The sequence below is a fragment of the Chlorocebus sabaeus genome, chromosome 2 (assembly GCF_047675955.1).
Source record: "Chlorocebus sabaeus isolate Y175 chromosome 2, mChlSab1.0.hap1, whole genome shotgun sequence".
NCBI lineage: Eukaryota > Metazoa > Chordata > Mammalia > Primates > Cercopithecidae > Chlorocebus > Chlorocebus sabaeus.
Genome location: NC_132905.1, coordinates 90454034 through 90475634, shown reverse-complemented (window position 1 = coordinate 90475634; position 21601 = coordinate 90454034). Strand labels below are relative to the sequence as shown.

Here is a 21601-nt window from a genome sequence, read left to right as displayed (position 1 = left end):
GGGGACAGAGACAAAGTAAAACCACAGAAACAAGGCTTCTGACCAGGCGCAATGGCTCACGCCCAGAATCCCAGCACTTTGGGAGGCCGAGCTGGGTGGATCACTTGAGCTCAGGAGTTTGAGACCAGCCTAAGCAACATGGCAAAACCCCGTCTCTATCAAAAATACAAAAATTAGCCAGGCATGCGGGTGTGTGCCTGTAGTCCCAACCACTCAGGAGGCTGAGACAGGAGAATCGCTTGTACCCAGGAGGCGGAGGTTGCAGTGAGCTGAGATTGTGCCACTGCACTCCAGCCTTGGCAGCAGAGGAAGACTCTATCTCAAAGAAAAAAAAGAGAATATTTATAGGAATAAAATACATCCAGCATCCACTAAGGTCAAATTCAGTGTCTGGTATCTAATCAAAAACTACCAGGACAAAGAAACAGGGAGATATGACCCACAAGGAGAAGAAAAAAATCAAAACCAACCTGTATACAAGGACATTAAAAGAGCTATTATAACTGTATTCTATAGGCTTAAGAAGCAAGAGGAAACTGAGGTGGGCAGATCACCTGAGGTCAGGAGTTCGAAACCAGCCTGGCCAACATGGCAAAACCCTGTCTCTACTAAAAATAAAAAAATTAGCTGGGTGTGGTGGCACCCACCTGTAATCCCAGCTACTCGGGAGGCTGAGGTGGGAGATTCACTTGAACCTGGGAGGTGGAGGTTGCAGTGAGCTGAGATTATACCATTGCACTCCAGCCTGGGCAACAGAGAGAGACTCCTTCTCAAAAAAAAAAAAAAAGAAAAGAAAGAAAGCAGCAAGAGGAAAGATGGAGCATGGAGAGGCACAGAATATATAAGGAAAACCCAAAGTGAACCTCTAGAGATGAGAACCACAACAACGAAAAACACACCAGATGGGACCAAGGGCAGAGCATGCAGAAGAAAGGGTTAACAAACTCAAAACACAGCTATACAGACTTCCAAAATCAAACACTGGAAGAAGAAGAAGCCAAAAAAAGTAAGCAGTATCAAAGGCCAGGAACGAATTTCAAAGGACCTAATATAATACATGTGCAATGGAGAGTATTTGAATAAGAGAAGGGGATGACAGAAATAATATTTGAAGGAAAAATGGCTGAAACTTCCCAAATGTAATAAAAACTATAAACTGATAGGTCTATGAAGTTCAGTGAACCCCAAGCACAAGAAAACATAAAGAAAATGGCTGGGCGTGGTGGCTCACGCCTATAATCCCAGTACTTTGGGAGACCGAGGTGGGTGGATCACCTGAGGTCAGGAGTTCGAGACCAGCCTGGCCAACAAGGCAAAACCCTGTCTCTACTAAAAATACAAAAATTAGCTGGGTGTGGTGGCATGTGCGAGTAATCCCAGCTACTCTGGAGGATAGGTTGGGAGGCAGAGGTTGCAGGGAGCTGAGATTGCACCACTGCACTCCAGCCTGGGCGACAGAGCAAGATTCCATCTCAAAAAAAAAAAAAAAAAGAAAAGAAAAGTGATAATGAGAGACAGACAAACAAAAGGAGTATGTCTATTCCTTTTAAAGTACCTTAAGTAAGAAAATAAATCCTGAAAAAAGAAAAAAAAAAAAACTGATATGTATTTTGATAACCTCAGTCTTTGCTCCAGCTTTTAAGAATAACTAAACCGGGCCAGGCACGGGGGCTCACACCTGTAATCCCAGCACTTTGGGAGGCCGAGGCAGGTGGATCACTTGAGTCCAGGAGCTCAAGACCAGCCTTGGTAACATGCTGAAACTCTGTCGCTACCAAAAATACAAAAATTAACCAGTCTCATAACCTGGTCTCAAAATAAATAAATAAATAGATTTAAATGTAAAAATAAAATATTTTAAAAATAACTGAACTGAACCAAACCCGCATACCCACCTTTCCCTATAAGACAGAATCCGAATCTCCACCCCACTCTGGTGACCCGTTTTGGAGAGAAAACATAATGCACCCTGAGGCACTGAGGATACCTGTTTCCACCACTGGCCTCAGTTCAAAGTAGACCGGACAGCAGCGAACAGCAAGAGTGGCTTTTCCAGGACACGGAAGATGAGCGATGGGCCTAATGGATTAATTGCAGTGTTAGGAAAAGGCACTGTGACTCAGCAAAAGCAAAAATAAAAGGTAAACATTTCGGCGGGGCACGGTGGCTCACGCCTATAATCCCAGCACTTTGGGAGGAGGAGGCAGGCAGATCACCTGAGGTCAAGAGTTCGAGACCAGCCTGACCAACATGACAAAACCCCATCTCTACTAAAAAAAAAAATACAGGCCGGGTGCAGTGACTCATGCCTGTATTCCCAGCACTTTGGGAGGCTGAGGCAAGCGGATCACTTGAGGTCAGGAGTTTGAAACCAGCCTGGCCAACATGGTGAAACTTCATCTCTACTAAAAATAGAAAAATTAGCTGGGGGTGGTGGCGGGCACCTGTAATCCCAGCTACTCGGGAGGCTGAGGCAGGAGAATTGCTTGAACCCGGGAGGCAGAGGTTGCAGTGAGCAGAGATCACACCACTGCACTCCAGCATGTGCAACAAGAGCAAAACTCCGTCTAAAAAAAAGGTAAATATTTCAAACATTTCCTTGACTGCATACCTTTTAAGATTCTTCCTGGAGAAAACATAAGTGGTATTCATTACATTTTCACCAGATTCCACACATCCAGCTGGGGAGCAGGGAAGGGAGGGAGAGGAAAGAAAAGTCACTGTTTCAGCAAACTGTTCTGTTCTGTTCACCAACGGAAACTCAAGAGCCTTCAGTTCCGGTTTGCAAAACAGCTCCCCCTGAAGTTATATTCTCTAGACAATGTTGTGACTGAGCACAGTCTGGTCTCGGCCTTTACTCCAGTTCTACCTACCTGTCATCTCCATCTTCCTGTGGGCAGTCCCCGGGGACCTGGTTCTGATCTTGGGCCGGAAGAACATAGTGAGCCTTTGCCACAGGGTACCTTTGAGCCTCCAGGCAATTCCTCGATTGACGAACCATGACTAGATTCAGCTGCCCAGGCTCCTTTCTCCCTAAGACCCTCATCTCTATTCCCTGGATTCCAGCCTTGGATGCCATCCAAACGCTGAGACTAGCCTTTCCCCAACTTCCCTATCCAGCCATGAGGCTGCCAGGAGACCTTGCCCTCTGCTGAAACCTCCAGCCTCCTTCAGAACCTGACTTTGCTCTGGGGAACAGTCTCCATCTAAGAGCTCTTCTCCACTCACCCCGTGCTGTACTTAAAACAGTTCAGCCCTGTCAGAGTGACCATCATACACTGCTGCTCTTGGAAACATCTCCCTGTTTTATGTTATTTCTTGATACACATACACACACATAACTTTACATATGACCGTTTCATATCTACCAGGGAGGGCAGTAGACAGTATCGATAGTCTTTTTTTTTATTATTATTAATATATTCTACATAGCTGCCCTCTTTTCTTTTGAGACAGAGTCTTGCTCTGTCACCCAGGCTGGAGTGCAGTGGCGTGATCTTGGCTCACTGCAACCTCCACCTCCAGGGTTCAAGCAATTCTCCTGCCTCAGCCTCCTGACTAGCTGGGATCACAGGCGCCTGCCACGATGTCCAGCTAATTTTTGTATTTTTAATAGAGATGGGGTTTCACCATGTTGGCCAGAGTGGTCTCGAACTCCTGACCTCAAGTGATCTGCCCTTCTCGGCCTCCCAAAGTTCTGGGATTACAGGCATGAGCCACTGCACCCAGGCCCCTCTTTTCATCCCACTCCATTCTTCCATCCCCAAGAAATCCATTTTAACATTCAACAAACCATTATGTCATCTGTATATTTCCCCCATGCTCACAAAATCATTACAATCAGTTACAACTCAATCACATATATACCTCTATGATTTTTTTTTTTTTTTTGAGATGGAGTCTAGCTCTGTCGCCCAGGCTGGAGTGCAGTGGCACGATCTCGGCTCACTGCAAGCTCCACCTCCCGGGTTCACGCCATTCTTCTGCCTCAGCCTCCCGAGTAGCTGGGACTACAGGCGCCCACCACCACACCTGGCGAATCTTTTTGTATTTTTAGTAGAGACGGGATTTCACTGTGTTTGCCAGGATGGTCTTGATCTCCTGACCTCATGATCCGCCCGCCTTGGCCTCCCAAAGTGCTGGGATTACAGGCATGAGCCACCACACCCGGCGGAGGATTTCTTTTTATTTAGTCCATTTGTTTTACAAAGCAGGGTATTATTGACGCTTCTCCTTATTTTGCTTGTTTCAATCCACTACTCATGAAAATTAACTTGCATAGCACTGATGCATTATTTTTTTGTAGCTGCATAATATTTACTGCAAGATTCATTCACCCAACCTCTGTTAATGAGTATTTATTTGCTTTTGGTTTTTTGCCGCTAAAAACAATGCTTGCAATAAGCATACTTGAACATACGCTTTTTTTTTTTTTTTTTTTTTTGAGACAGAGTCTCACTCTGTTGCCCAGGCTGGAGTACATTGGCGCAATCTTGGCTCACTGCAACCTCTGCCTCCTGGGTTGGAGCAATATTCCTGCCTCAGCCTCCTGAGTAGCTGGGACTACAGGTGTGCATCACCACGCCTGGCTAATTTTTGTATTTTCAGTAGAGACAGGGTTTTGCCATGTTGGCCAGGCTGGTCTTGAACTCCAGACCTCAGGTGATCCACCCACCTTGGCCTCCCAGAGTGCTGGGATCACAGGCTTGAGCCACCACGCCTGGCCAGTTTCCAGTCTTAATTGGGTCTTCTCCATTCCTAGAATGTCCTCCTATATTTCCTTACAAGAGTTTTCTATTTTTACCTTTTGTGTTTAAGTACTGAATTCACGTGGAATTTATTTTTTATATCTAGGCAAGGGGTCCAATTTTATCTTCTTCCACATATCTGGCTACCCCAGCACTACTCATTCAATAATAGAGTCCTCCCTTTGCAAGATCCATCTCTTGTACAACATGGTGATTATGGTTCATAACAATGTACTATATTCCTGAAAAATGCTGAGAGTAGACAAAGTGTTCAAACCACAGAAATCCTAATTATGTGAGATCATGTTATGCTAATTAGCTAGATTTAGTCATTCCACAACATATATATACTTCAAAACATGTCATACACAACTACATACAATTTCATCTGTCAATTAAAAAAAAAAAGAGGAGGCTAGGTGCGGTGGCTCATGCCTGTACTCCCAGCACTTTGGGAGGCTGAGGCAGGTGGATCGCCTGAGGTCAGGAGTTCGAGACCACCCTGGCCAACATGGTGAAACCTTGTCCCTACTGAAAATACAAAAATTAGCTGGGCGTGGTGGCAGGCGCCTGTAATCCCAGCTACTCGGGAGGCTGAGGCAGAAGAATCGCTTGAACCCCGGAGATGGAGGTTGCAGTGAGCCAAGATCACGCCAATGCACTCAAGCCTGGGCGACAAGGGTGAAACTCTGTCTCAAAAAAAAGAGGAATAGGTCTTTGTCCAATCTCAACACTTCCCAGCCTTCTTAATGACATATTCCTGTCCTATTTGCCTTCAGTGTCTAATTCTCTTGAGAATTATTTAAGTAACATACAATTAATTACAAATAAATAACAGATTTTTTTTCCACTGGAACAGTACCTGAGGTCATATATTAAATTGCCTTATATCCTGAGATCTTCTTCTGGACTCTGTTCTGGTCCACTAATCTATTTGTTTGGTCCTCTAGCAACACCATATTGATTGGATAAAAGCAGTGTTATCGTATCTTCTGACATGTGGCGAGGCAAATGCCCTCCAACCAAGTATCACTGGGTTTTTTTCATACTTCCTTGGCTGTTCTTCAGCATTTATTCCACTAAACAAAGCTGAGATTTCATCCAATTAAAAAAAAAAAAAACTTTAATGCAATTCTAATTGGAAATGAAATTGGTATGTTAATTGTTAGAACATGATATATCTTTCCATTTGTTCAGAGCTTGTTTTATAACCTTCAATAAGACCTTCTAGGCTTCTCCATAAAGGTCCTGCCCCTTCCTTATTAAATTTACTTCTGCCGGGGTGTGGTGGCTCACACCTGTAATCCCAGCTCTTTGGGAGGCTGAGATGGGAGGGCTGCTTGAGCCCAGGAGTTTAAGACCAGCCTGGGCAACACAGCAAGACCCTGTCTCTACAAAAAAATAAGAAAATTAGCCGGGCATGGTGCTACATGCCCATGGTCCCAGCTACTAGGGAGGCTGAGATGGGAGGATTCCCTGAACTCAGGAGATCAGGGCTGCAGTGATGCAGTGGGCCATGATCACACCACTATACTCCAGCCTGGGTGACAGAGTGAGACCCTGTCTCAAAATAAATAAATAAATAAATAAATACATTTACTCCATGTATTTTGCAGGCTTTGCACTACAATGAATAAAATATTTCTCCTCCTTCCATTTCTAAGTACTCACTGCCAATATAGATGAAAGATCACAGATTTTCATATATTTTACACTATCCAGCCATCTTATCAAATTCTTTTAAAAATCCTAATAGTATTTTTAAAATCTCTTGGATTTTCTAGAAATACATTCCTATTGCAGTTTTTTATCTCTTCTTTTCCGATCTTTGTAATTTCATTTTCCTGTTTTTCCCACACTAACACCACAAAGAATAATAATGTTGATAACAGACATCCACTTGCCGCTTGATTTTAATTGAAAATATTTTTAGAGTAGCCACTTAGTAAAGGATTTGATACTGGGGCCGGGCACGGTGGCTCACAGACCTGTAACCTGTAATCCCAGCACTTTGGGAGGCCAAGGTGGGCAAATCACCTGAGATAAGGAGTTTGGGACCAGTCTGGCCAACATGGCGAAACCCCATCTCTACTAAAAACACAAAAATCATCTAGTCATGGTGGCAGGCGCCTGTAATCTCAGCTACTCAGGAGGCTGAAGTAGGAGAATCGCTTGAACCCAGGAGGCGGAGGTTGCAGTGGTGAGCGGAGATCGCACCACTGCACTCCAGCCTGGGCAACACAGCGAGACTCCATCTCAAAAAGAAAAATGATTTATTACTGGGTTTAGTGAATAACTTCTAATAAATGTTTAGTAACTAACTTTGGTAAATATAACCTAAACAATTACTTATTCTTGGGCCTGAGACTTTTTGAGCCAAAGTGTCGTTCCCACATGTTCTGTAGTGTTCTTTAAAGCTCCACCCACACAGCTGCATGTGTGATTCACACCCTTCTCAGGCACTCCCTGGCTCAGCTGGGATGGCACTCAGTGGCAAAGCTGGCCGGTGCCCTCCCGTTTGGCCCAACCCTGGGCTCTGTTGTCATCTTTATGCACAGGATGGTCCTGGAGTCACAGCAATGAGCAGACATTCTCCTCTGAGAACACTGTGGCCACAACACTGCCTAGCCTTACTTGCTGGGCTGAGCTCCTTTCCTTCCTAGGGACAATAAACCTATCTTGTCCTTGCTACTTGACTGACCTTTTGATTTTGACCACTGCTGCTTTACAAGTTTGTCCATGAGTCTAATGCTGTCACAAATGTGCTTCTTTATTGCGGAGAATAAAAACAATAAAGGAGCTTTATTTTTGGCTTTAGCATTATGACTTCCATATACATGTTAATGAATGGAAAAGCATTCATTAAAAGGTTTACATAGTAAAGTTTATTTTATTTTATTTTATTTTTTTTGAGATAAGTTATCACTCTGTTTCCCAGGCTGGAGTAGAGTGGTGCGACCTCGGCTCATCGCACTGCCCGCCTCCCGGGTTCAAGCGATTCTCCTGCCTCGGTCTCCCAAGTAGCTGGGATTACAGGTATGCGCCACCAAACCCAGTTAATTTTTGTATTTTTAGTAGACAGGGGGTTTCACCAAGTTGGCCAGGCTGGTCATGAACTCTTGACCTCAAGTGATCCACCCACCTCAGCCTCCCAAAGTGCTGGGATTAGAGGTGTGAACCACTATGCCCGGCCAAAAGTTAAATTTATCTAAGAGAAAATGCCTATCATTTTAATCTCATAACTCTCAAACTTTTCTGCACGTTAGAATCACTTGGAAATCTTCTTAAAATTCCAAAAGCCACGCCACTCAGACCAATTACACTATAATCTCTGGCGGTGGGACATAGGAGCCAGCTTTTTTTTTTAAGCTCTCCTGGAGGTTCCAATGGGCAGGTAAGTCGGGGACCCTCACATTAACCAGCATTCACTGAACCAATAAGCAGCAGCGTAAAACGGGAGCAGACGTCCCCGCTCGGCCCTCATTCCCTTAAGTCCAAAACACACCTGGCGTGAGGAGCAAAGATCCATCGGGAGTGAAACTCAGTCTACGGAAGAAAGACTTCATGCTGTCGTCGTGGAACATCCGGTAGCTTCTTGCCTGTCGCACACAACATTTATTTTTATTATTTTTTTTTTATTATTTTGTTTCTTTCTTTTCTACACACAAAGTTTAAACATTTTTCCAAATCTTTACACTCACAATAATGGCTTCCCAACTGCTGTACGTGCCTATGGTTTTCTTTACATAGTGTCATTTATTGTTGACATAATCATAAATGAAACTGAAACATTACAAATCAGATAATTGTACAACACCGCAAGGGTAAACATTCATGAAAACTGACCACACGTTTTTGTTAGGTAAAGTTATATGCATATATGTGTGTTTTATGTGTTCTAAAATTATTTTTAAAAACTTTTTTTTTTTTTTTTGAGACGGAGTCTCGCTCTGTCGCCCAGGCTGGAGTGCAGTGGCCGGATCTCAGCTCACTGCAAGCTCCGCCTCCCGGGTTTACGCCATTCTCCTGCCTCAGCCTCCCGAGTAGCTGGGACTACAGGCGCCCGCCACCTTAAGAACACAAACCACAGGGTCAACAGTGGCATGGCTGGGGCGTGAGACTGGGAGATAGTGGGAAGATGACCAGGAGACCTCTGCTTTCTATCTGTGCAGATTCATTTCGAATTTCCAACTGAACGCACTCTTTAGAGACAGTCTCATTCTGTCACCCAGGCTCAAATGCAGTGGCGCAATCATAGGTCACTGCAACCTAGAACTTCTGGGCTCAAAGCAATCCTCCCTTCCCAGCCTCCTGAGTAGCTGGGACTATAGGCACATGTCACCACATCCAGCTATTAATAAATGCACCCTTTAAAGAAAGAAAATTGTGGATTATTAAACTGGTAACCATTAATCTTTTAAAACAACATTTCTTGAACACCTGTCTGGGACAGTTTTTACTACTATTTATTGACATTTTATAAACATCAAGCACTTGCCAGACATGGCGGTTCACACCTGTAATCCCAGCACTTTGGGAGGCCGAGGTAGGCAGATCACTTGAGTCCAGGAGTTGAGACCAGCCTGGCCAACATAGCAAAACCCCATCTCTACTAAAAATACAAAAATTATCCGAGTGTGGTGGCACACACCTGTAATCCCAGCTACTCGGGAGGCTGAAGCAGGAGAACCGCTTGAACCCAGGAATTGAAGGTTGCAGTGAGCCAAGATCATGTCACTGCAGTCCAGCCTGGGTGACAGAGCCAGACACTGTCTCAACAAACAAGCATTTAATTCTTAAGACTACAAGGAAGCAGGCATTACTATTCATATATATTGAATATATATATTCAAATATATGTAATATATATTTATTTATATGTAATATAAAATATATAAATATGTTATAAAATACAAAAATATAAAAATATATCATATATAATATATAAAATATATTATATATACTATACAAAAATATATATTTTTTATATATATATTTTTTGAAACAGAGCTTCGCTCTTGTTGCCCAGGCTGGAGTGCAATGGCATAATCTCGGCTCACTGCAAACTCCACCTCCCAGGTTCAAGTGATTCTCCTGTCTTAGCCTCCAGAGTAGCTGGGACTACAGGCATGCGCCACTATGCCCAGCTAATTTCTGTATTTTTAGTAGAGACAGGGTTTCACCATGTCAGCCAGGCTAGTCTCGAACTCCAGACCTCAGGTGATCTGCCCACCTCTGCCTCCCAAAGTGCTAGGATTACAGGCGTGAGCCACCGTGCCCGGCCAGCATTACTATTCTTACTTCACAGGTGTGACCTCTCAGTGCCTGTCAGCACCCAGCCCACACTGCCTTACCCTGGTTCCTTGGGTGCATTTGCACCTTGTCCCCATGTGGAGCCAGTAACTAGCTTGCTCCCCTGTGCCTCGCTGCCTGCCTCAGTAGCCTTGATTCCTTTAGAAATAGGGTCTTATTTTCATTTGCCAATTCTTTCAAAGTCAAAATCCTTCCTATTCCTAAATACCAGTGTTTTGGCTGGGTCTCCGCTGTCTGCTAGCAAAGCTCTCTACCTACCTGCCAAGACAGTAAACTGCCTGCTGCCAGACAGATCCAATGCTCGACCTGCCTGTCTTCTGTTGCCTCGTGTAGGGATCCTCCCAGACCAGTAGTAACCAGCCCTTGCTACACCTGAGAATCATGGAGGCCCTGCTTAGCTCCAGCCAAGTGAATCACGCCACTGAGGCTGGGGCCATGGCATCTATATTTTTATTTTTATTTTATTTTTAAAAATTTATTTAGAGACTGAGTTTCGCTCTTGTCACCCAGGCTGGAGTGCAATGGCACGATCTCAGCTCACTGCAACCTCTACCTCCCAGGTTCAAGCAATTATCCTGCCTCAGCCTCCTGGGTAGCTGGCATTACAGGCATGTGCCCGGCTAATTTTATATTTTTTGTAGAGATGGGGTTTCACCATGTTGGCTAGGCTGGTCCCAAATTCCTGACCTCAGGTGATCTGCCCACCTCAGCCTCCCAAAGTGCTGGGATTATAGGCATGGGCCATCATGCCCAGCCTTATTTCATTTTATTTTTGAAATAGAGTCTCGCTCTGTCACCCAGGCCAGAGTGCAGTGGCATGATCTCAGCTCACTGCTGAGACCTCCACCTCCCAGGTTCAAGTGATTCTCATGCCTCGGCCTCCCTAGTAGCTGGGATCACAGGCCTGCACCACCACACTTGGCTAATTTTTGTAATTCATTGAGATGGGGTTTGGCCATATTGGCCAGGTTGGTCTCAAACTCCTGACCTCAAGTGATCCACCCGCCTCAGTCTCCCAAAGTGCTGGGATTCCAGTCATGAGCCACCACACCCGGCCAGCACCCATATTTGTAATTCTTCCCAGGTGATTCCACGGTGCAGCCAGGGTGGAAAACCACTGTCCTATCCTCCATCAGTGGCTCTCCCCTGGTCTCCAGATGTCCCCATTTCCATACAGACTAGCCCACCACAGTAACTGAGCCTTGACTGTCCAAAAGGAAACCTTATTGTAGTTCAGGAATTGGCTCCTTGAGACCAGGGATTTGGCCGCAAGGGTATGGGAGGAGCTCAAGACTTCCTAAGTCTCAGTTAAAGCGCTGCTGAAAACGAATAGCAAAATATTTTATACCTCTCCTTCAGCACCTATTCCAGACAGCATCTTCGAAACATTAAAAGCCACACGCTTCTTCTGCATACTGTACACTCGCAGCACCCTGAAGAAGGAACATGTCTGATTTACCACTTCTAGTAAATGAATTATGCTTCACACAGAAACAACTTATTACCAACAGCCTATTACCACCTCAACAACTCTCAGTCTGCAAAAGCCTTTACCCATGATATTCACAACTGGGTAATAAAGAAGGAAGCAAGCATTAACAACCTAAAGGATATTATAGGCTGGGCGCAGTGGCTCACGCCTGTAATCCCTTCACTTTGGGAGGCAGAGGCAGGTGGATCACTTGAGGTCAGGAGTTTGAGACCAGCCTGGCCAATATGGTGAAACCCCATCTCTACCAAAAATACAAAAAAGTAGCCGGGTGTGGTGGTGGGTGCCTGTAATCCCCACTACTCGGGAGGCTGAGGCAGGAGAATCACTTGAACCCAGGAGGCAGAGGTTGCAGTGAGCCGAGATCATGCCACTGCACTCCAGTCTGGGCAGCAGAGCGAGACTCTGTCTCAAAAAAAAAAAAAAAAAAAAATTTGGTAAGTCACATTACTCCCACTAGCTAATCAGATTGTTTTACTGATGACTGTCTGAATAAAACATACTTAACAGAAAATAAATGGTATTTAGAATACAGCACGAAATTCTATGAAAAATAAACACTAACTCCTCCCTATCACTTTTATTCCAAGGCCATCTTATATTCAATTTGTTTTAATTAAAAGTAGTTAGATAAATATTCAAAAGGACTATTAAGTAATATAGGAGGCAGTCCTCATTTTTAAAAAATATTTGTTCCAACAATACAATTAAATGCAATGATGCCAGTAAACACAGCAACGAGACTTCTTTTCAGAAAGGACAAAAATAGTTTATTTTTATATCGATTTAAATGGAGTCATTAAAATCACTGGGCTTGGTGAGGTGGCTCACGCCTGTAATCCCAGTGCTTTGGGAGGCCGAAACGGGCAGGTCACCTGAGGTCAGGAGTTTGAGACCATCATGGTCAATATGGTGAAACTCTGTCTCTACTAAAAATACAAAAATTAGCCAGGCATGGTGGCACACGCTTGTAATCCCAGCTACTCAGGAGGCTGAGGCAGGAGAATTGCTTGAATCTGGGAGGTGGAGGTTACAGTGAGCCGAGATCGCACCCCTGCACTCCAGCCTGAGTGACAGAGTGATACTCTGTCTCAAAAAACAATTAAAAATAAATAAAAATAAAAATCACTGTAGCACACCTGTAATCTTAGCACTTTGGGTGGCCAAGGCAGACAGATGGCTTGAGCTCAACAGTTCAGGAACAGCCTCGGCAACATGGCAAAATCCCATCTTTACAAAAAATATACAAATTAGCCTGGTGTGGTGGTACACACCTGTAGTCCCAGTTACTTGGGGGGCTGAAGTACAAGGATTGCTTGAGTCCAGGAGGTCAAGGCTGCAGTGAGCTGTGATTGCACCACTGCACTCCAGCCTGGGTGACAGAGTGAGCCTCTCTCTCAAAAAGAAAAATAGTAATAATAATAAAGATTTACTAAGTTCAGGGCCGGGCGTGACGGCTCATGCCTGTAATCCCAGCACATTGGCAAAGGCAGACAGATCATTTGAGGTTAGGAGTTTGAGACTAGCCTGACCAACATGGTGAAACCCTGTCTCTACTAAAAATACAAAAATTAACTGGGCATGGTGGCGTGTGCCTGTAATCCCAGCTACTAGGGAAGCTGAGACAGGAGAATCGCTTGAAACCAGGAGGCAGAGGTTGCAGTGAGCTGAGATTATGAGATTGTGCCACAACACCTGCCTGGGTGACAGAGTGAGACTCTGTCTTAAAAAAAAAAAAAAGATTTACTAAGTACAAACTTCGTGGAAGGCACTTGTCCTAATTAATTTCCAATTTCTGATTATGTTGTAAGAATGAGTATGAAAACAAGAACAAAAGAATCAAAGTTAGACTATGATAAATCTTGGTTAAGTGGCAATAAATACCTCTCTTCAGAAAATTACAAGTAAATACAAAGAAATTCCAAGTAAATGCTAAAGCTGAATTTACCTGTCACAGCTCAGAGTAGCAACATATTGACCCAAAGGGTCCCAGGTTACTCCTTGGACATAACTTTTATGTTCATTAAAAATTGATATCTTTTGTCCTACAAAAAAACACACACACCGAAACAGCATTATCAAAACCTATTTGAGCCCAAATAGTATAAACTATGACTTAATATTATTCCCTTTACCATGCATCACTCAGCAGGCAGTGAGAGACTCCGTACTGAAGCCTGTGTCAGGCTCTGGGGCCACAAAGATGACTTCATGCAGTCCCCACCCTCAGGGAGCTCACAGATCAGACAGACCCATCAACAGGCAAGCATCACACACGTGGACCCGGGGAGGGGAGCTGACAGCATAGGGCAGAGGGTCTGAGAAGATCTAAGTTCAGTTCCCCAGGTCAGGCAGGATGAAAAGGAGATGAAGGGTGGAAGAAGGTATCGTCAGGGAATCCCTGGGTTAAGACAACTTAGTGAAGAGAATATGGAGCAGTGAGAGGCAGCTGAGAACTGCTAATGGGCACACAGGAGGGCCAAGAACAGAAGATAAGGAGGAAACGAGAAGTGTTACAGAGACCTTGTGTGTAAGGAAAAGGCTGTGGGCATTCGAGCTGAGGAGTCACCTGCATTTTAAAGGTGAAATAGGTTTAGAAGATGACAAAGAGGGTTGCTAGTTAGGAGGTGACAGAGTAGATCAAGAGAGAGATGAGGAGGGCCCTCCTCATCACAGAGCAGACAATGTGAATAGGGATGAACAAGGGACTTTGGGGAAAATATTTAGCACACAGAGATTGCCTGCATAAAAAGACAAGGGAGTTACAAAAAGACAAGGGAGTTATGAAGCCTTGGCGATTCCTTTTTGTTTTTCTTTTCTTTTTTTTTTTGAAACAGGGTCTGGTTCTGTTGCTCAGGCTGGAGTGCAGTGGCGCCATCAGAGTTCACTGCAGCCTCAACTTCCCGGCTCAAGAGACTCAGCAGCCCTAGTAGCTGGGACTACAGGCATGTACTACCACATCCAGCTAATTTTTGCATTTTTTTTTTTTGGTAGAGAGAGGTTTTTGCCATGTTGCCCATGCTGGTCTTAACTCCTAGGCTTCAGTAGTCCTCCCAAAGTGCTGGGATTATAGGCGTGAGCCACTGTGCCTGACAAGTCATTCTTTTTTTGTGAGGTTTTTGGTGAGGTTCAGTAACAATCCATCACACTTATGGTAAAACCAAAAATCCTGGCTCACGCCTGTAATCCCAGCACTTTGGGAGGCTGACGCAGGCAAATCACTTGAAGTCAGGAGTTCGAGACCAGCCTGGCCAACATGGGGAAACCCCATTTCTACCAAAAATACAAAAATTAGCTTGGGTGGCGGGTGGGGGGGGGCGCCTGTAATCCCAGCTACTTTGAGGGCTGAGGCAGGAGAATTGTTGAACCTGGGAGGCGGAGGTTGCAGTGAGCCGAGATCGCACCACTGCACTCCAGCCTGGGCGACTGAGGGAGACTCCATCTCAAAAAAAAAAAACAACATGAAACAAGACAGAATGGAGGATAGAGGATGGCTTGGCTGGACAGCATGGAACTAGAAAGAGCAACAATTTTTATAGACCGAATGAGAACTGGGCTGACACACTGCTGCAGGGGCAGCCAATAACTCCCTAGCCAGCTACTTGAGTTGTAGAATTGGCAGGAAGAGGTTTGGGAGAAAACAAAGTTTGAGTAAAGGATGGCGGGAGATAAAAATGGTTAGGAGTTAGCCACTACTTGCTTTTGGCATTTCACAGCTATTTTTACACCACTATAACTTTTCACATGTCCACTGTCTCCCCAACTAGAGAACAGAATGTCCCTGGCTTTCCTTGATCTTCTAAAATGGAAACCTGATCCCACCTACCCCATCAACTAGCATGCAATGCCCTATAAATTGTAAGTGACTTGTTAATCTTCCCGAGATCCTAACCTCCATAAAGGCAGGGCTCGGGCCTGTCATCTTATCTGCTGGCCCCACCATGTGGGATTTGCCTGGCCTCAGTATCAGTAACTTGCAGCACCACTACTAAGCCTCTTGCCCTCTGACAATCCATGGCATATGGTACTAAACCCTATCCTGTTGAGCCAACCACCTACTCTAGTTCACTAAAACAATTTTTTGTGTTGCTTTTAAAGTTAAAGCAAGTAGGCCGGGTGTGGTGGCTCATGCCTGTAATCCCAGCACTTTGGGAGGCCGAGGCAGGTAGATCACCTGAGGTCAGGAGACTGAGACCAGACTGGCCAATGGTGAAATCCCGTCTCTATTAATGATACAAAAATTAGCCGGGCCTAGGGACAGACACCTGTAGTCCCAGCTACTCGGGATGCTGAGGCAGGAGAATTGCTTGAATCCAGGAGGTGGAGGTTTCAGTGAGCCAAGATTATGCCACTGCACTCCAGCCTGGACAACAAGAGCGAAACTCTGTTTCCAAAAAAATAAAAATAAAAAATAAAGTTAAGGCAAGTTAGGCCCAGGGGCGGTGGGTCATGCCTGTAATCCCAGCACTTTGGGAGGCTGATGCAGGCAGATCACCTGAGGTTAGGAGTTTGAGACCAGCCTGGCCAACATGATGAAACCCTGTCTCTACTAAAAATACAAAAATTAGCTGGGTGTGGTGGTACGTGCCTGTAGTCCCAGCTACTTGGGAGACTGAGGCAGGAGGATCGCTTGAACCTAGTAAGTGGAGGCTGCAGTGAACCGAGATCATACCACTGCACTCCAGCCTGGGCGGCAAAGCGAGACCCTGCCTCAAAAAAAAAAAAAAAAAAGGTTAAAGCAAGTTAGGCTTTTAGGCTTTTATAGATGCTTAGAATATTTCTTCCTGCTAATAACAAAAACATATCATTTACCTTTATTGACATCCCATATGATGGCTGTGTTATCCACAGAGGCAGAAGCCATTAAATTCCCGTCAGTTGCCCAGCAAATATCATACACATCTTCTAAGTGGCCCCTTGAATCCAAAAACAAAGAGGAAAAAAGCAATTACTCCCCAGGTATAGCAGCTTACAACTGTAATCCCAGCACTTTGGGAGGCCGAGGTAGGCAGACTGCCTGTGGTCAGGAGTTCAGGGCCAGCCTGGCTAACACGGTAAAACCCCATCTCTACTCCAAATACAAAAATCAGCCAGGTGTGCTGGCTCACGCCTGTAATCCCAGCACTTTGGGAGGCCGAGGCAGACAGATCACGAGGTCAGGAGATCGAGACCATCCTGGCCAACATGGTGAAACCCCATCTCTACTAAAATATAAAAAATTAGCTGGGTGCGGTGGTGCACACCTGTAGACACAGCTACTCGGGAGGTTGAGGCAGGGGAATCACTTGAACCTCGGAGGCGGAGATTGCAGTGAGCTGAGACTGTGCCACTACACTCCAGCCTGGCAACAGAGTGAGACTCTGTCTCAAAAAAAAAAAAATTAGCCAAAAAAAAAGCCAGGCATGGTGGCGCACACCCGTAGTAGTCCCTGCTACTTGGGGGCTAAGGCAGGAGAATCCCCTGAAACCAGGAGGTGGAGATTGCAGTGAGCCGAGATCATGCCACTGCACTCCAGCCCACATGACAGAGCGAGACTCCATCTAAAAAACAAAACAAAAGAAGCAATTATTAACTCAAAAAAGGACAAGTTATCAAAAATATAAGGGCAAGCTCCAGAACTATGCATAAAATGAGATTCCAAAATTTCCACTGTCACTATATTAGCTATAAAAAACTACTTTCAAGGATCACTGTATCTTGCCGGGTGTGGTGGCTCACGCCTGTAATCCCAGCACTTTGGGAGGCTGAGCTGGGTGGATCACCGGAGGTCAGGAGTTTGAGACCAGCCTGAACAACAAGAGCAAAACTCCATCTTAAAAAAAAAAAAAAAAAAAAAAGGATAGCTGTATCTTTAAAATTGAATCCTTTTTACTGAGAAAAATTCATAGGAGAAACTAAGAAAATCCATTTTAATTATGCTTTCATCCTTTAAAACTATTGTCTTAGGACTGTTTCACATAAATAAAACTTCTAAATTAGACCAGCCCGGGCAACACAGTGAGACCCCGTCTCTACAAAATATGTAAAAATTAGCAGGGTGTGGTGGCATGTGCCTGTAGTCCCAGCTATTTGGGAGGTGAGAGGATCACTTGAGCCCGGGAAGTCAAGGCTGCAGGGTACTGTGATCACAGTACAGCACTCCAGCCTGGGTGACAATGAGACCCTATCTCAAAAGAAACAAACCAAAAAAAAAGTCAAAATGTATATTCCATTTAATGCGCTCGGCGTAAAGAGAGATCACTGCCAGGGTGCCTCCCAAGTTACCGCAGAGTCTTCACAACTGTCCAGTTCTCCTTGTTCAGCTGGGCCTCGTCCTCATCCTGAAAAGCGATCTGCTCCGGCTCCTTGTTATCATTCACCTTCCACAACAGGATGACGGCATCTGCGGGGCGATTCAATTACAGTGATCCACGCTTCACCCACACTCCTTCACGTCAGGATTTTTATTTATTTATGTATTTATTTTTGAGACGGAGTCTCGCTCTGTTGCCCAGGCTGGAGTGCAGTGGCGTGATCTTGGCTCACTGCAACCTCCGCCTCCCAGGACCATCCTGGATAACTGTCTCTACTAAAAATACAAAAAAAAATGAGCCACACATCAGGATGTTCAGGGTATTAAAACAACATTTATGTTGTTCAGTGGACACTATGGCCACGATGATTTCCTTCCAAGCATTTCAACAGGGAAAGCAGGTTTGCCTTCTCAGCTAAAACTCCAAAATCAAATTCATAATAGATCAGAGCCATACAAAATCACCTTAAACAGAAGGCTCCCTAGGCCAGCAAAATGCCACTGCAAAATGACACTGGCTACATTAACAAAACTGAAGGCATAACCTATAAATAGCTGAACAGAAAAACAAAACAGCAAAGAACCCCTAGTGCAGGGCTTGGCAAATGTTCCTGCTGAGAGACCTTCAGCAAGTCACTTAGCATCTTGATGTCTCAGTTTCCTCACCTGTAAATGGGGATAACAGGCAGGGTGGGGTGGCTCACGCCTGTAATGCCAGCACTTTGGGAGGCTGAGACGGAATGGCTGTTTTAGCCCAGGAGCTCAAGACCAGCCTGGGCAAGACAGCAAGACCTTGTCTCTACAAAAAACCAAAAACATTAGCCAGGTGTGGCGGCACACACCTGTGGTCCCACTACACAGGAGGCTGAGGTGGGAGGATCACTTGAGTCCGGGAGGTAGAGGCTGCAGTGAGTCCTGATCTTGCCACTGTGCTCTAGCCTGAGTGACAGAGCAAGACCCTGTCTCAAAAATGGGGAAAACAATATATCTACCTGACAGGCTGTTGTGAGGATTAAATTGGTCAATGTGTATAACACACTTACAACACAACGGCTGGCAAATAGTAAGCCCCATGGAAGTGTCAGCTATTAATATCATTATAGACATATCAGGTACTTTAGCCTGAGGTCACCCATTGTCTGAGTACGATGACTCCCCACATTCTGACTCCACGATTACCACGTAACCTTCTGACCATCCCTTGGCTTCCTTTAGAAATGTGCACAGCAGGAGAGTGAATGAATGAGGTTGTGAGGACATGCGCATTCCCATTCTTTTTTTTTTTTTTTTTGAGATGGAGTTTCACACTTGTTGCCCAGGCTGGAGTGCAATGGCACAATCTCAGCTCATTGCCACCTTCGCCTCCCAGGTTCAAGCGATTCTCCTGCCTCAGCCTCCTGAATAGCTGGGACTACAGGCATGCACCACCATACCCAGCTAATTTTGTATTTTTAGTAGAGACGAGGTTTCTCCATGTTGGTCAGGCTGGTCTCGAACTTCTGACCTCAGGTGATCTGCCCACCTCAGCCTCCCAAAGTGCTGGGATTATAGGCGTGAGCCACCGCACCCCGCCTGCATTTCCATGCTAAGTTAACCGGAATCCTGGTTGCACACATTAGTCTGGGAGCTTGGTTAAGACGCCATTGGCCCTGATGGATGAACACTCTCCACGTGCTGACAACAGCAGGTTTCTGGGCCTCCAAGGCCAAGGGACTTTGGAAAATGGGGGCTGCCATGTGCAACCTCAGGGCAGACAGTAGGCAGCCACCCCTAGGTGACGCTCCTGCTCCCCACCTTTCCCTCTACAAATCAGGGTGCGTGCGTGCTCGCGCACACACATACACACACACACACACACACACACACACACCCCCACCGTCATGCGCTCTGGGCATCATGGCACTGAACTCAACCAGGTCTCTTTTCCTCCTGCAAAAATAAAACTTTAGATTTCTGTTTTATTTTGTAATAGTTTCTAGATTGTTTTAAAGTATGGTAAAAAGGAAGGTTTACTTTTTGTTTTTTTTTTGAGACAGAGTCTCATTCTGTTGCCCAGACTGGAGTGCAATGATCCTATCTTGGCTCAGTGCAACCTCCACCTCCCAGGTTCCAGCGATTCTCCGCCTCAGCCTCCTGGGTAGCTAGGATTATAGGAGTGCACCACCATGCCCAGCTAATTTTTGTATTTTTAGTACAGACAAAGTCTCACTATATTGGCCAGGCTGGTCTTGAACTCCTGACCCCAATGATCCACCTGCCTCGGTCTCCCAAAGTGCTGGGATTACGACAAGTGTGAGCGACCGCACCCAGCCTGGTTTACTTTTTCCATATAGTTTTATCCCATTTAAGCACAGGCAGAAAACAAGAATCAATCTATTCCCACCAAACAAGTAAGCACAAATCACAAGGTCATTCATTAACGACACTCCCAGTATGCTCCCTCCCCAGCACCCTCCAGCAGCCCGGCACTGCAGACACCAGGACTCCAAAGCAGCATCAGGCACAGCAGGGAATGGGAGAAAACGCATGGATGTCAGAGCAGAGGAGCTGCCAAGCTGGGTACCGATGTGGGATCTTACCCCGACGGGCACTGCTGGAGCGTTTCAGAGGCTACTATGGGTATTACAACAAGTATGTCACTGTGAGGAAAGGGAGCATCGCGGGGCTTTCCACAGTGCTGGCAGCTTATGTGCTTTTCAGCTACTACTTTTCTTACAGGGAGACCAAACACGAGCAGCTACTCAGAGCCCATTGAAGAGGGGCCAGTGGGAGGGCATGCTGCGCTTCTGAGCGCGGCACCCCTCCATGAGGAACTTGGCCATTGCTGAATTCTTTCATATCCCACTTTAGAATTCATGCCCAAATGGCCCAGGCACGGTGGCTCAAGCCTATAATCCTAGCACTTTGGGAGGCCGAGGCAGGCAGATTGCCTGAGCTCAGGAGTTCAAGACCAGCCTGGCCGACATGGCAAAACCCCATCTCTACTAAAAATACAAAAATTAGCCCGGGGTGGTGGCAGGCGCCTGTAATCCCAGCTACTTGGGAGGCTGAGGCAGAAGAATCGCTTGAACCTGGGAGGTGGAGGTTTCAGTAAGCCAAGATCGTGGCACTGCACTCTATCCTGGGTGACAGAGTGAGACTCTCTCAAAAAAAAAAAAAAAAAAATCCAAATAAAAGATAACTGGTTAAAAAAAAATCTCCCAAAGCCAATTAATTAATAACACAGTCCTAATGCCAATTAATTAATTATACAGAGACACTGAACTGACTCTGATCACCGCAGATATTAAACTAACAATCAAACAAAACCAGAACAGCCGCCTTGCTTGGGATGTGATGGAAAGGTAAGTGCCTCTCCATCTTGTCTCGGAACAGCCCAGTGGGAGCTAGCAGGAAAGCAGCTGTTTTCAAACAGGTGTTCCCGGTGTCATCTTGCTGTCCTCCCTCTCTGACTCTACCGCACTCCCTAGAACATTATTTTACTGAACTACCTAAATGACAGATTGAGAAGGTCGGCCATATCTGAAATAAAAAGCATATCCAGGCCAGGCGCGGTGGCTCATGCCTGTAATCCCAGCAATTTGGGAGGCTGAGGCAGGTGGATTACCTGAGGTCAGGAGTTCGAGATCAGCCTGGCCAACATGATGAAACCCCATCTCTACTAAAAATACAACAACAAAAAAAAGAAATTAGCCGGGCGTGGTGGCAGGTGCCTATTATCCCAGCTACTCGGGAGGCTGAGGCAGGAGAATCGCCTGA

At 45.4% G+C, this 21601-nt stretch overlaps 1 protein-coding gene across 2 annotated transcripts in view; it reads right to left on the bottom strand.

The window, feature by feature from the left end:
* Positions 1–21601, bottom strand: part of CHAF1B (chromatin assembly factor 1 subunit B) — a 29503-nt gene that overhangs the window by 5367 nt on the left and 2535 nt on the right. The window contains exons 4-10 of one of the 2 annotated variants that reach the window (XM_007967630.3): positions 17815–17932; positions 16363–16466; positions 13499–13595; positions 11410–11494; positions 8254–8347; positions 2612–2681; positions 1988–2079 (exon numbers count right to left, since the gene is read on the bottom strand). In XM_007967630.3, coding sequence (XP_007965821.2) covers positions 1988–2079; positions 2612–2681; positions 8254–8347; positions 11410–11494; positions 13499–13595; positions 16363–16466; positions 17815–17932 — 660 coding nt within the window. The remainder of the gene's footprint in view (positions 1–1987; positions 2080–2611; positions 2682–8253; positions 8348–11409; positions 11495–13498; positions 13596–16362; positions 16467–17814; positions 17933–21601) is intronic. The other variant, XM_037984777.2, reaches the window with a different exon arrangement.